A 14651-nucleotide genomic window follows, 5' to 3' on the forward strand; every position below is an offset into this window, starting at 1 on the left:
CATGTTTGTCCATTTGCTATTTACTTCCCTTCAGGAGTTGGCAGCTGCACTGGGCTCTATCCTTTTGATGAAGTATCAGTAAGACAAGACAATGGTTTTATAATGATGCCAGTTTTAGTGCATCCTACATTGTTTTTTTCATTGGCTCAGGTTAGGCTGGTCACAGAAGAAAAGGACTACCCCCCAGAAGGGTACCATAAATAAGAAAGCACTAATGGAAGGAGTTCCAGAAGAAAGATTCTCATTTCATCTGAAGCCCTGATAAAAGGGGGTGTTTTCTGACCCTCAAAATGCGTTGGCCGTTTTGTTTTTATAACATACTAAATGCATTTGAACTTTTATACTTTGGTCTGATGCCCCTTCCATTAGTGCATGTTATTTTTTCTGGTAACCAGTTGAAAAGGTGACACTTTTTTTTAGCCAAGTGACAAAAATAAAGCAGCATGTTGACATTACACACTGTTATCTTATCTAAATCTAAATGTTGTCTTATTTTCCTGACAGTGCAGTGAGATAACTGACAAGATGTGGATAATTACTTTATCTTTATCTGAATTCAACCACTTTTTCATGACAGCGCAATGGAGATAAATAGCAAGAACCTCAGAGATATTAACTGCACAGAGTATACATTAACCTGTACAATTTGTGCTGAACGAAGCTACAACGGAGTAAATTACAACTCTGAATTTGTAGAGCATGCACTTCAGGTGTGAAGCAGGAGCAGCACTGACTGTGGTTTAGCAGATCTGGAGCTCTGGGTTCAGATTCCACCGGAGACACTATCTGCCTGGCGCTACACTAGGACTTTTCTGGGTGCTCCAGTTTTCTCCTCCAAACACAAACTGGTAGGTTAAGTGGCTTATATTCAAAGCGGCCTGTGTGTAGGGCTGTGGTTCTATGTACTCTGTACAAACACGGATCATACACACGAAGGACAAAGGTTTGTGTGTAACTCACCATCACACCTACATAAACTAGTTGGACATCCCATTCCAAAACCATGGCCGTTAATATAGAGTGCCCCCCCCCCCCCCTCGTGGCTACAACATCCTCCACTCTTCCAAGAAGGCTTTCCACTAGGGCTGTGGAAATTAAAGATTAATTCCTCGATTCATTTTTTTTAAACGATCAAAATTCTCTTGATCGGTACTCACCTCTCCACCGGCTTCCGAGTCTTCAGGGAGTTCCGTCGGATTCGGTGACGTCACGGACATCAACGTCACCAGACTCCTCCCCCCTTCCCCAAGTACCTCCGTCTGCTAACGAAGGGAAGGGGGGAGGAGTCCAGTGACATTGAAGTTCTGATTTAACGTAACGCATATGGGGGGAGGAGCTACGCATGACGTCACCCACTGCTGCCCTACGGAACTAACAGGATTGTCGGCTTTACATGCTGTGTTTTTATCATCTTTATGTGAGTAGTTTGTGTTTGAACACAAAAATTAAGTCTTATACTTAAGCGGTGAGCACTTAGATCTTTTTTTTTCTACCCATGACCTGCCGTGCTTGCTGAGCTCTAAGGAGACGTGAGAGAAGTTTATGGTCCGTGTTCACCCTTTTGATACCCGCTTGCATGACCACCTGCCATGCCATAAGGTGAGAGTGAATAGTTAGACCGGAGGTGGAGGGATTGTCACGCTACTATGGAAAAAAAAATGACTTACGTCAGTGCTACAGTTTGAATTTAAAACGTATTTGTGTGAACTGTGTAGTTAAGTCATGGATTGTGGAAATTAACGAGTGTCAGGTGATTGTATATAGTGTATACCACATTTACCACTGACTAATGCAGAGCTGCAATGCAAGGAGATCAGCTAAAATTAGTTGGATCTGTATGTGCCTTATAATTAATAGTGATGGACGAACGTTTCGCCCGGCGGTCGTTTCGCGGCGAATTTCCGACATTCGCGGTCCGCACGTTCGAACGCCTTTTTCCGTCGTTCGCCGCGGCGGACTTACGTGTTTAATGTATACAAGAACTTTAACCTTTGGTGACACGTTTATCATGTGATACAGGACAGCCAATTGAGACATGACAGCACATGGACACTTGGACATTCCCCCTAACCTATAAATACACCCGATCCGGTGGCCATTTTACATTCTTTCTTCTGTTACGATAGGGACAGGTTCCTGTGTGGAGTAGGGAGAGATAAACCACTAGCTATTTGGTACACAAAAGTTCTTTTCAGGACTGGTATAGGTGTTAGGTGTTGATAGGTTTGCTGTGCTGCTGATTCTTGCAGCAGCCTGAGTGTCTTTTGTTAGTTTAGAGAAAGGGAAAGGACGGTGTATGCTACAGGGACAGCCAGATTAGTCTTTCATCATCATCATCATCATCATCATCATTAGCTGTTACTATCAAGGTCCACAAAAGAGCTGTTCCAGTAACCACTAATCGTTCTCTTTTTTTGCCAATTTGTATAGGGACAGGAAGGAAGCAGTGTTGTCAGGCAGTGAGGGTAATTTTAAAGACTTGCTGTTATTATTAGTTCCACAAAGGTTCTTTTCAGGACTGGTATCAGTGGTACAGTAATAGGCTTGTACATGTATAATATTCTTTCTTCCAAATATAGAAAGGATATTATACTTGACTGCTGCCCTTCTGCTGCAGTCTGCTAAACATTCACAACTCACTTGTTCCACAAAAGTTCTTATAAGGACTGGTAACTTGGTATAGGGTGCTACGGTACATAGGCTTGAGTGCGGTACAGTCTGCTGTTCTGTAAGGACCGCTATCGGTCCACAATAGATAGGGTTGACGTGCACCACTGCTGACCGCTGCCCTATACTGCAGCAGTCCTTCAGCGGTATAGGGACTGACGTACAGTCTGCTAATCACTAACACACAACCTGCTTGTTCCACAAAAGTTCTTATAAGGACTGGTAACTTGGTATAGGGTGCTACGGTACATAGGCTTGAGTGCGGTACAGTCTGCTGTTCTGTAAGGACCGCTATCGGTCCACAATAGATAGGGTTGACGTGCACCACTGCTGACCGCTGCCCTATACTGCAGCAGTCCTTCAGCGGTATAGGGACTGACGTACAGTCTGCTAAACACTAATACACAACCTGCTTGGTCCACAAAAGTTCTTATAAGGACTGGTAACTTGGTATAGGGTGCTACGGTACATAGGCTTGAGTGCGGTACAGTCTGCTGTTCTGTAAGGACCGCTATCGGTCCACAATAGATAGGGTTGACGTGCACCACTGCTGACCGCTGCCCTATACTGCAGCAGTCCTTCAGCGGTATAGGGACTGACGTACAGTCTGCTAAACACTAATACACAACCTGCTTGGTCCACAAAAGTTCTTATAAGGACTGGTAACTTGGTATAGGGTGCTACGGTACATAGGCTTGAGTGCGGTACAGTCTGCTGTTCTGTAAGGACCGCTATCGGTCCACAATAGATAGGGTTGACGTGCACCACTGCTGACCGCTGCCCTATACTGCAGCAGTCCTTCAGCGGTATAGGGACTGACGTACAGTCTGCTAAACACTAATACACAACCTGCTTGGTCCACAAAAGTTCTTATAAGGACTGGTAACTTGGTATAGGGTGCTACGGTACATAGGCTTGAGTGCGGTACAGTCTGCTGTTCTGTAAGGACCGCTATCGGTCCACAATAGATAGGGTTGACGTGCACCACTGCTGACCGCTGCCCTATACTGCAGCAGTCCTTCAGCGGTATAGGGACTGACGTACAGTCTGCTAAACACTAATACACAACCTGCTTGGTCCACAAAAGTTCTTATAAGGACTGGTAACTTGGTATAGGGTGCTACGGTACATAGGCTTGAGTGCGGTACAGTCTGCTGTTCTGTAAGGACCGCTATAGGTCCACAATAGATAGGGTTGACGTGCACCACTGCTGACCGCTGCCCTATACTGCAGCAGTCCTTCAGCGGTATAGGGACTGACGTACAGTCTGCTCACTTCCTTGACCCAAAAAAGCACACCGTACTATATGCCCCTACCCTCCTCTTTGAAGAGGTTGAGCGGTGTCATATTTCTACTGGGGCTGCTTATGATATCCCTGTGCTGTGCTGACTTCCTCCTGGGGGTTCTTATTATGAAGGGATCACACTATCCCTGTGCTGTGCTGACTTCCTCCTGGGGGTTCTTATTATGAGGGGATCACACCATCCCTGTGCTGTGCTGACTTCCTCCTGGGGCTGCTTACGGTGCTGCTGTCAGTGCTGTATGTCACGGTGCTGCTGTCAGCGCTGTATGTCACGGTGCTGCTGTCAGCGCTGTATGTCACGGTGCTGCTGTCAGCGCTGTATGTCACGGTGCTGCTGTCAGCGCTGTATGTCACGGTGCTGCTGTCAGCGCTGTATGTCACGGTGCTGCTGTCAGCGCTGTATGTCACGGTGCTGCTGTCAGCGCTGTATGTCACGGTGCTGCTGTCAGTGCTCTGTATTACGGTGCTGCTGTCAGATGCCTCTATCACGGTGCATGTGTCATTCCGGTATGTCACGCTGCTGGTGATCATCTCCTGCACCCTCTTCTTTGCCTACCCTGGTCCCTGACCTTCCCTCTCCTCCATTGCCTTCATTAGCTCCATAGTCCTGAATTGTTAGAACAATTTCCCAAATAAAATAAAAATGCTTGTAGTTATCGATCCCAAATTCACCTCATACATGTATTATGTCATTGTCCAGATGGTGGGACTACGTTTTACCCCCTAATAATTACCACGTGGCCGCAAATTCGACATGAAGGTTTGCAAAGTTCGCCTCCCATTGAAGTCAATGGGGCCCGCGGCGAACGTTCGGTTTCGCGAACGTTTGGGTCCGTTCGCATTTCGCTTTCGCGAAACGTCCCGTCGGAAGTTCGTCCATCACTAATAATTAATTGAAATTAGACGATTAATCGATTTAAAAAAAATTGATTAATCGAACACAAACATTTTAATCAGTAGCAGCCCTACTTTCCACTTGATGTTGGAGGGTGTCTGTGGGGATTTGTGCCCATCTGTGAAGTCTAGTACTGATATTGGATGAGAAGACCTGGATCCTAGACATTGAATTTATCCCAAAGGTTTTGAGGTCAGGGCCCTGGCCAGACCATTCCAAACTGCTCAAACCCTGTCTTTATGGAGCTGTGCTTGGTGCTACATCGTACTGGAACAGAAAGGGGTCTTCCCCAATCTGTTACCACGAGGTTGGAAGAGCACAATTGCTTGTCATATCATTGCACAATGTTGTAGTATCAGCACCATTAGTTCAATTATTTTGAAGAGGTCCACAAACTTTCAGCTATATGGGTAGGTGTCACCGTCAGATATCCATAAACATCTGGGAACAGAGTGTACACACACTAAAAAGATTGTATATCCCTGGTGAGAGCTGAATTTGGGACCTCGGTGCATAATTACTATATCTCTCAAGAAATGGGCAGATTAGATATCAGATGCTGTGGCTATTACAAAGACGTCCCGCTATTGTATATGATATGTAGAAATGTAGCAGGGAGAGTGGAAATACCCCAAGGTGGACAAAATTTCCAGTGGATTAATAAGCTTACTAAACTTCAGCTGGGACAGATCATTTTGGGGTTGACCTTCTCTGAAAAAGTTGTAGCCCCTGAACCTGAAAAAATGCCCCCTAGAGCAGTTTCTCTCAACAATTGTTCCATTGAACCCTGGGTTTTCCTTCAGAGATTGCTAGGGCTAGGCAATGTAATAGGGCATTCCTTCCACTGTCAATCAATGTAGGGGGGCACATCTCCCACTGACAAGCCGTGTAGGAGGGCACACTTACTATTGAACATCAATGTATAGGGGGCACATCTACAATTGACCACCAATGTAAGGGAGCACCTATCTTACTGACCACCGTTATAAGGAAGCACATTAAACACCGACCATCAGTATAAGGGGACACATCTATAACTGACCACCAATGTAAGGGAGCACCTATCTTACTGACCATTATAAGAGGGCACATTTACCACTGACCAGCAGTATAAGGGGGCACATCTATAACTGTGCCCCCAACTGACCACAAATGTAAGGGAGTACCTATCTTATTGACTACCATTATAAGGGAGCAATGTCCCTCTGTCCCTCATTCCATCTCATTTGTCCCTCATTTCGGTCTGATCTATATAGCTGTATATAAAATGCACTTTTTATCTATCCAAAAGTGTTTTCCAGCGCTAAACCTTTCATCTGATTTCTAAATTGCTGCATTTGTAAACTTCAAAAGCCAATATAGAGGAATAGTGGTGGTAAAAAAAGCACTAGTGGGTTTAACCAATCTTGTTTTTTTTGTACAATTCTTCTTTAAGGGGGTGTGGCCAGGGGTGTGGCCTATCCCGTATACTTTTGCTGATAGGTGTCCCTCATTCCCATTTCAAAAAGTTGGGAGGCATTCTATCAATGTACCAATCTTGCTGACCACCATTCTAAGGGGGCACTTCTACTACTGACCACCAATAAAAGGGCTCCTTACTGACCGCCATTGAAATCTGCTGAAAACAGCTGTTACTCTTTTAAAAACAAAGACACATTTCCTGGTGTGTTAGCTTTGTGAATTGAGTGTTTTGTTTCCCCACAGGATGCAATGGAAGATATTGGTTGATATATAGCAGCTGGAGACTGAGTCATCGGATGGAAATATCCCGTCTTCGCACAGATCGGAGTCAGCTATATTTAAAGCACAGAAGGCTGATCAATATGAACTGTCTATGGGTTGAGTTATTAGTCTATTCCTGGACGCCTACATGCTGCACCCCCCCAGCCTCCTCCTCCCCTATGAGATGATATCACCTTAATCTGTATGTTACCTTCATTATTCACATCTCTTAAAGCCCACCCCACCTACCTGCTTTCGGGGAATACGTCAACGAATGCATGCGGCTCTAGGGCCCCAGTCACACTTGCGAATGGGACCATTAGCGACTACTTGCCAAAAACACAACAGGGGTTCCCATAGATTAGCTGCGAAAGGCAGCGTCATTGAAAGTAACAGGAGTCTGACAGCTCAAGCAACTAATCATGGCCACTCACATGTAATCGCTCCAATTATCTGTGAGTGATTGGCCCTGGATGCAGGTGTTTGTTTCCAGGACCATTTGTTCACAGCTAATCTCTCCAGGAGATTTCAATGGGACTGCCATCCTCAACTATTCGCCGGGAACCCTTGCCGAGTCTCCTACATGGAATCGCTATTGGTCCCATTTGCAAATGTGAATAGGGCCTAAATATTAAATATTAGAGAGGCTCGGTACTCGTCCAGATTTTGACAGGCTGTTTTCAGGGGGGCTAAATGCTGCACTTGTGCCTCCAAGGCACCCACAAATACATGGATTTGATGCTAAGGGGGTCGAAGTAGCAATGTAGAGGAGGCCTTATGCAACTAAGTATGAAGCTGGCCCAGGAGAAACTTCTCTGAGCACAGAAGCCAATTCTTGCACCCAATTGGTGCCAACACTTCACGTGCGGTTGGCGGTGGCAATCAGAGCTCTATAAGTGGTTACACCTGGCCCCATATGCAAGGAATGCTGAGCTCAGCCCATTCTTAGCCATCTGGACTGCCTTTTCTAAATGAGCTGCCATCATATTGTGGAGCCAGTGACCCTGTGCTAGACACCCAGGGCCAGACTGGCCTACAGGGGTACAGGGAAAATTCCAGGTAGGCCGGCAAGGCCACCTGCCGTGGGGCTGCTTTGAGGGCAGGCGCATCTGTAAAAAATAAGCTTGCGGGCCCGGGCCTACATGTCAACTGCGCATGCGTCTCCGCTGCATGGGAAAGCCTGTACACTCTTCAGCCATTTTTGGCCAGGTGGGGGCGCATGTGCAGTGACATAATGGTGCTGGATGGCACCATTTTTAAATGTAATGCAGCAGTGGCACTTGTCTCTGTGAGGTCTTGGCAGTAGCACGCGCCTCTCATCATGGCCCGGTAAGAACGGACCCCTCCACAGCCTCCGACCACCTCCTGTTATTTGCTCTCCTCTTCCTCTATACGGTATATATATATATATATATATATATATATATATATATATATATATATATATATATATATATATATATATTTATATTTATATTTATTTATTTGTTTTTCTATTTCCAGGGCTGTTTTTTTATTCCCAGTCCGGCCCGTTAGACATCCCTGAAGGTTTGGGTGCGGGGGTTCCACTGATCAGGTACGTCCTGATTAGAGTCACCCTCATTACCCAAGGGAAAAGTGAGGGACCCAACTACAAAGCAGGGTTGATTTTCGTCTTAAGATCCCAGGGCTTTGCTCCATGGTATAACACTTCTGCAAAATTGACCTTTAGTTTTATTGCAGTATTTACGTAAACTGTTACAGGTGTTTTGTAGCAGTAATTAGACAGCTTCTGTGTCCCTTTCCTAAGAAAGCGTCAAAGTACCTTTTGGGGAGTTGGTAAACTCTTTACAGTCATAGTTGGCCAATTACAGCCACGCACTAGGGAATTCTCACCTGCAGTAATACAGTTTATGGTTACCAATGCCATCTCCTTCCTAATACAAACTTTAAATGGAGCCAGGGGCAAATGAAACAGCTACATGCAAATAGCAACTTATGTCCAAGTTGACTCTTTAGGCAGAACTCCAGCCAAACTACAAAGCTAAAAATGCTAAAACCATGCTCCCCTCTTATCAGCATGCTTCATGACCACACATTAACTTTTTGGCTACTTGAGCTGCTTCTTTCTCTCATACTCCAGCCCTGCTGTACAGGGGCTGCAAGAGGCCAAAGCAGATTCAGGTACTTACACCGTTTATACTTAAAAGTAGGGGAGAAGATAAATGTTTGAGAGCATAGCTCCCAACTGTCCCTGATTTCAGGGGACTGTCCCTGATTTGGAACAAACTCCCTCTGTTTCTCTTTCCTCCTAATTTGTCCCTCATTTTGGTCTGATCTGTATATAAAAAGCACAATTTATCTCTCAGAAAGTGTTTCCCAGTGCTAAACCTTTCATCCAATTTCTAAATTGCTGCATTTGTAAATTTGAAAAGCCAATATAAAGGAATAGTAGTGATACTGGGTTTAACTAATATTTTTTTGTATAACTCTCATTTAAGGGGGTGTGTCCTATGCCTATATACTTTTGCTTACTAATAGGTATCCCTCATTCCCATCTCAAAAAGTTGGAAGGTATGTGAGAGGGCCTGCTCAGAGCTCCCTCCTCTGTCTCTGTGATAGCCACCCCCGTCCCTCCCTTTTCAAGGGGCCAAAAGTAATTGGACAATTGAATCAAAAGATGTTTCATGGCCAGGTGTGGGCTTGATTCTAAGTGTGGTACTTGCATTTGGAATATATTGATGTGCACCTACATCCTACTGTTCATGCAAGTGAAACAGGCCATTGTAATGCTTAAAAAACTAAACAAATCCATCAGAGAGATAGTAGCAACATTAGGAGTGGCCAAATCAACAATTTGGTACATTCTGAGGAAAGAAGAACGCACTGGTGAGCTCAGAAACGTAAAAAGGCCTGGGCGTCCACAGAAGACAACAGTGGTAGATACTGGCAGGATCCTCTCTGTGGTAAAGAAAAACCCATTCACAACATCCAGACAAGTGTAGGACACTCTCCAGGAGGTTCACCACAGGATGCAAATCATTCATAAGCCTGAGGAATAGAACAGCTAGATTAGACTTTGCCAAAAAACATCTAAAAAAAAGTCAGACCAGTTCTGGAAAAGCATCCTTTGGACAGATGAAACTAAGATTAATCTGTACCAGAATGATGGAAAGAAGAAACTGTGGAGAAGGTTTGGAACAGCTCATGATCCACAGCACAGAACGTTATCTGTAAAACATGGTGGAGGCAGTGTGATGGCATGGGCATGCATGGCTTCCAGTGGCACTGAGTCATTGGTGTTTATTGATGATGTGACAGAAGACAGACGCAGCCGGATGAATTCTGCAGTGTTTAGAGATATACTGTCAGCCCGGATTCAACCAAATGCAGCAAAGTTGATTGAACAGTGCTTTACAGTGCAGATGGACAATGATCCAAAACACACTTGAGCTTTTGAAGGAAACCCAGGAGCTTTTGAAGGAAAAGAAGTGGAATATTCTGCAATGGCTGAGTCAATCACCTGATTTCAACCCAACTGACAATGCATTTTCACTTTCTGAAGGCAAAACTAAAGGCAGAAAGACCCACAAAGAACAACTGAAGAGAGCTGCAGTTAAAGCCTGGAAAAGCATCAGAAAGGAGGAAACCCAGTCGTTGGTAATGTTCATGGGTTCCCGACTTCAAGCAGCCATTTCCAGTAAAGGATTCTCTACAAAATATTTTAAATGAGCATTTTATTTATGATTATATTCATTTGTCCAATTACATTTGAGCCCATGAAAATGGGGGGACTGTGTATAAAAATGGTTGCAGTTCCTACAATTTTTACTTGATATTTATGTTCAACCCCTTGAATTAACCACTTTCAGACCGGACCAATTTGCTGGTCAAAGACCAGACCACTTTTTGCGATTCGGCACTGCGTCGCTTTAACTGACAATTGCGCGGTCGAGCGACGTGGCTCCCAAACAAAATTGACGTCCTTTTTTTCCCACAAATAGAGCTTTCTTTTGGTGGTATTTGATCACCCCTGCGGTTTTTATTTTTTGCGCTATAAACAAAAATAGAGCGACAATTTTGAAAAAAACGCATTATTTTTTACTTTTTGTTATAATAAATATCCCCCAAAAATATATAAAAAAACATTTTTTTCCCTCAATTTAGGCCGATACGTATTCTTCTACATATTTTTGGTAAAAAAAATCTCAATAAGCGATTATTGATTGGTTTGCGCAAAAGTTATAGCGTTTACAAAATAGGGATAGTTTTATAGCATTTTTATTAATAATTTTTTATTATTATTTTTTTTACTAGTAATGGCGGCGATCTGCGATTTTTATTGTGACTGCGACATTGTCGGGGACCCATCGGACATTTTTGACACATTTTTGGGACCATTGTCATTTATACAGTAATCACTGCTATATAAATGCAGTGATTCCTGTGTAAATGACACTGGCAGTGAAAGGGTTAACCAGTGGGTGGCAGTGTAGGGGTTAAGTGTTCCTAGGGGTGTGTTACTAACTGTGGGGGGGTTGGGCTTTCATTTAGTGTACACTGATCTCTGCTCCAATCACATGGAGCAGAGATCAGCGTCACTAGTTGCTAGGCAGAATGGAAAAATGTTGTTTATACAGCATTTCCTCCATTCGGCCGCTCCGTGAGACGATCGCGGGGATGCCCGCGGCGATCGAGTCCGCGGGTCCCGCGACCGGACTCACGGGGGTCCCGACCAGCGCGGGAGCGCGCCGCCGGCGGCGCGCTCCCGATGGCACGGCGGCAACGAATATTGGACGTACATGTACGCCAATATGCCTGCCCGTGCCATGCTGTCGACGTACATCGTCGCGCGCTGGTCGGGAAGTGGTTAAAGCTGAAGCTCGCCTCTTACACTTCAAATTAATTTAGATGGTTTCGTTCACCCAGTTCACCCAATCCACCCAGTGGATATAAAAAGTCTACACACCCCTGTTCAAATGTTGTCAGGTTTCTGTTATGTAAAAAAAATTACGAAGGTAAATAATTTCAGAACTTTTTCCTGTATCCTCGTCCCTCTACTTCCTGTGTTCAAGTACTGAAACAGATCTTCAAAAATACACCCCTAGACTGAGCCTGAATTTTTGTCAGTGTGCTCTGGAGCTGGTACCTGTGCAGGCAGCCCCTGAAACGTTGAGGGAGACCTGGGTTATTTCCATCAAGGGTGAACGCTACACACTATCTATACATTAGAGCCTGATGACATCACTGAGGATGCAGCCTATACATTCACTAGAGACCTGGAACATCACTGAGGATGCAGCCTATCCATTCACTAGAGACTGGTGACATCACTGAGAATGTAGCCTATCCATTCACTAGAGACTGGTGACATCACTAAGAATGTAGCCTATCCATTCTCTACAGACCAGTGATATCACTCAATAGTCACAGCAGTGATCAGTGACATCACTCAGAATAAAACTTGTTCATCCACTAATAAGCATGCAAATGACAAAACATATACTTGCCCGTTTCTTCAGCTGCAAAGTGTCCGACTCCACGCTCTTCACTGATTGGCTATCAACTCCATCATCCTTGACCTCTTTTCGCTTCCTGGCCTCACCCATCGTGCGATTGGTCCTCTTGCCAGCTTCTGGGCCTTTTATTACACAAAACAAACATCATTATGTTCTAATAGTGCAGCTACAGTGAATCGACAACCCACCCACAAGGGAGTGCACTGATGAAACACCAATCTGTCTTTAATTGCCGTCACTTGGCACAGCCTAGAGATGTGGAGATAGGTGATCTGATCAATTTATTGAGCAATGTATTATTTTATGGCTCGCATGGAGCTTTCGTGTAGTAAATATTAAGACACGTGCACAGTGATTTATAGCCTGCACCTCATGGGTGCCTGTTTGACAAACATTAAACAGGCAACCGTGAGTTGTGACAACTTTTATACCAGTATGGCCGACAATAAAGAACCTCTAACATGGCATATTCACAGAATCTGTTTCCATACGACACAGTGACCCAGATGATGTGTTCAGTGCTCGTATTACAGTGGTGTTGCTAGATTTAATTTAAATTAAAGCAAAAAAAAAACATTGATTTGCATATATTGGGAAAGGGGCAGGTCTTTATTTCCTCCTGGAAAGGAAACAGGGTTGGGCTGAAAATTAAACACTGAAAAAGGAAGCCATGTCTGTATTCTGACTAGATGGTTAGAAAATAGAAAAGGAGAGCCTGGGGCTGCCCCAAGCATACCTCTGGCAGAAAAATTGAAGAATTTTGGACTCTCTCTGTACCCTCTCTCCCAAAGATTTGAGCAAGAATATAATTAAAATAAAATATATTAGTAGAAAAACATGGTTAAAAACAATAAAGTGAATGACATATTCACAAATAAACTTATATGCCGTGCATAATGTTTGAAAGTTGCAGAAGATATGTTAGTGAACCCCGATATTAATATGGTGTACTGGATATAGTGAGTCTTGGAAACGGTCCTCTACATGTTTCGCAGAGTAGGCCGCTTTTTCAGGAGGAGCCAGTCATTATTATACAGAAAAACTATGGCAGCGGAGCAGCACAACAGAGGCACTAAGGAACGCTGGGTTCTAGTGTGTCTAGGTATCCAGTACAGCACCCCAGAGATCAGGGATACATGAGCTTTGAGGCAGCATATGAGGTTCTGATCCTGTCGAGATAGACCTTGTGGAAATACTTATATTACAACCTTTACCAGCAAGCAACATCTTGAGAATGTATTCCCTAATACCAAACAGATGAACCCATCCTTAGCCTCATATCCCTGATTCCTGGGGTGCTATACTGGATACCTAGACACAATAGAACCCAGCGTTCCTTAGTGTCTCCCGTGTCCGCCATGGGGGGGAATTTCCTTCAAATGCATCTGTTGTGCTGCCCTAATGCCAAGCAGATGAATGCATCCTGAGCCTCATATCCCTGATCCCTGGGGTGCTATAGTGGATACCTAGACACACTAGAACCCAGCATTCCTTAGTGTCTCCCGTATCTGCCATAGGGGGAATTACCTTCGGGTGCATATGTTGTGCTGCTCCGCTGCCGTGGTTTTTCCAGATAAAAATGACTGGCTCCTCCTGAAGAAGCGGCCTACGCTGCAAAACATGTAGAGGACTGTTGCTAAGACTCACTATATCTGGTACCCCATAATAATATCAGGGTTCACTCTTCTGCAACTTCCATACATTATGCATGGCTGTAACTATTGATTGCATACAAGTTTATTTGGGAATATGTAATTCACTTTGTTTTTAACCATGTTTTTCTACTAATAATTTTTATTTTAATTATATTCTTGCTCAAATCCTTGGGTACCGAGATAGTCCAAAATTCTTCAATTTTTCTGCCAGGGGCATGCTTGGGGCAGCTCCAGGCTCTCCTTTTCTATACAATAACATGGATGATGATGGAACCTACCCCTATTTAAAGAATATCCCAATCCAGGCATACTCCTAAACTAGATGGTTAGAGAATCATATTAAGAGAAGCAACTCTTTGATTGAATTAGTATTACTTGACTTCCTGTCCTGGTGACACCCGTGCAAGAAAATGAAGGGGCAAAATCAGTAGCAAAATCAAGGTTAAAGCACATGTACTTTTTTTGCCGCATTTAGGTGCTTTTCTGGTTGCCTGCACCTGTGAGAAATGGACATGTAACTCAAAAAACACAACAAAAATGTAAATGTGGTGCATTTTCTATTTCATTTCAAAAGTTTTGTCAGGAGCTGGGCTTTAACTAGACTGGTTAGGCTGTGTTAATATCTAAAAGTGCTACGGCTATGGCCGAGTGCTAGACCAGGGAACAAAATAGCTGCAGAGTGACAGGCACACGTGAAGCCAGTCTTGAATTGGTGCGCCATTAGCATGCTGTCCGTTGAGGACTATTATCTATAATTACATAGCTGATGGACAATGCATAAGGGTCCAGTAATCTTAAAAATAAAACATTGATAATCCAATATAGCCTTAAGTACCTAGGTAGTAATTAGTACACTCATGCCTACAGCTACAGCACGTCCAAGATGGAGTTTGCCAAAAATATTTGCCAAA

At 44.0% G+C, this 14651-nt stretch overlaps 1 protein-coding gene across 1 annotated transcript in view; it reads right to left on the reverse strand.

Moving 5' to 3' along the window:
- The window catches only part of SLC7A9 (solute carrier family 7 member 9), a 76171-nt gene that overhangs the window by 41950 nt on the left and 19570 nt on the right, over positions 1-14651 (reverse strand). Inside the window, exon 2 of the mRNA XM_077452595.1 lies at positions 12077-12207. Within this exon, the coding sequence (XP_077308721.1) occupies positions 12077-12175 (99 nt within the window). The 5' untranslated portion in view covers positions 12176-12207. The remainder of the gene's footprint in view (positions 1-12076; positions 12208-14651) is intronic.

This window comes from Lithobates pipiens, unplaced genomic scaffold (assembly GCF_037356315.1).
Source record: "Lithobates pipiens isolate NorthernLeopardFrog02 unplaced genomic scaffold, aLitPip1_a1.2 Scaffold_10, whole genome shotgun sequence".
Lineage (NCBI taxonomy): Eukaryota > Metazoa > Chordata > Amphibia > Anura > Ranidae > Lithobates > Lithobates pipiens.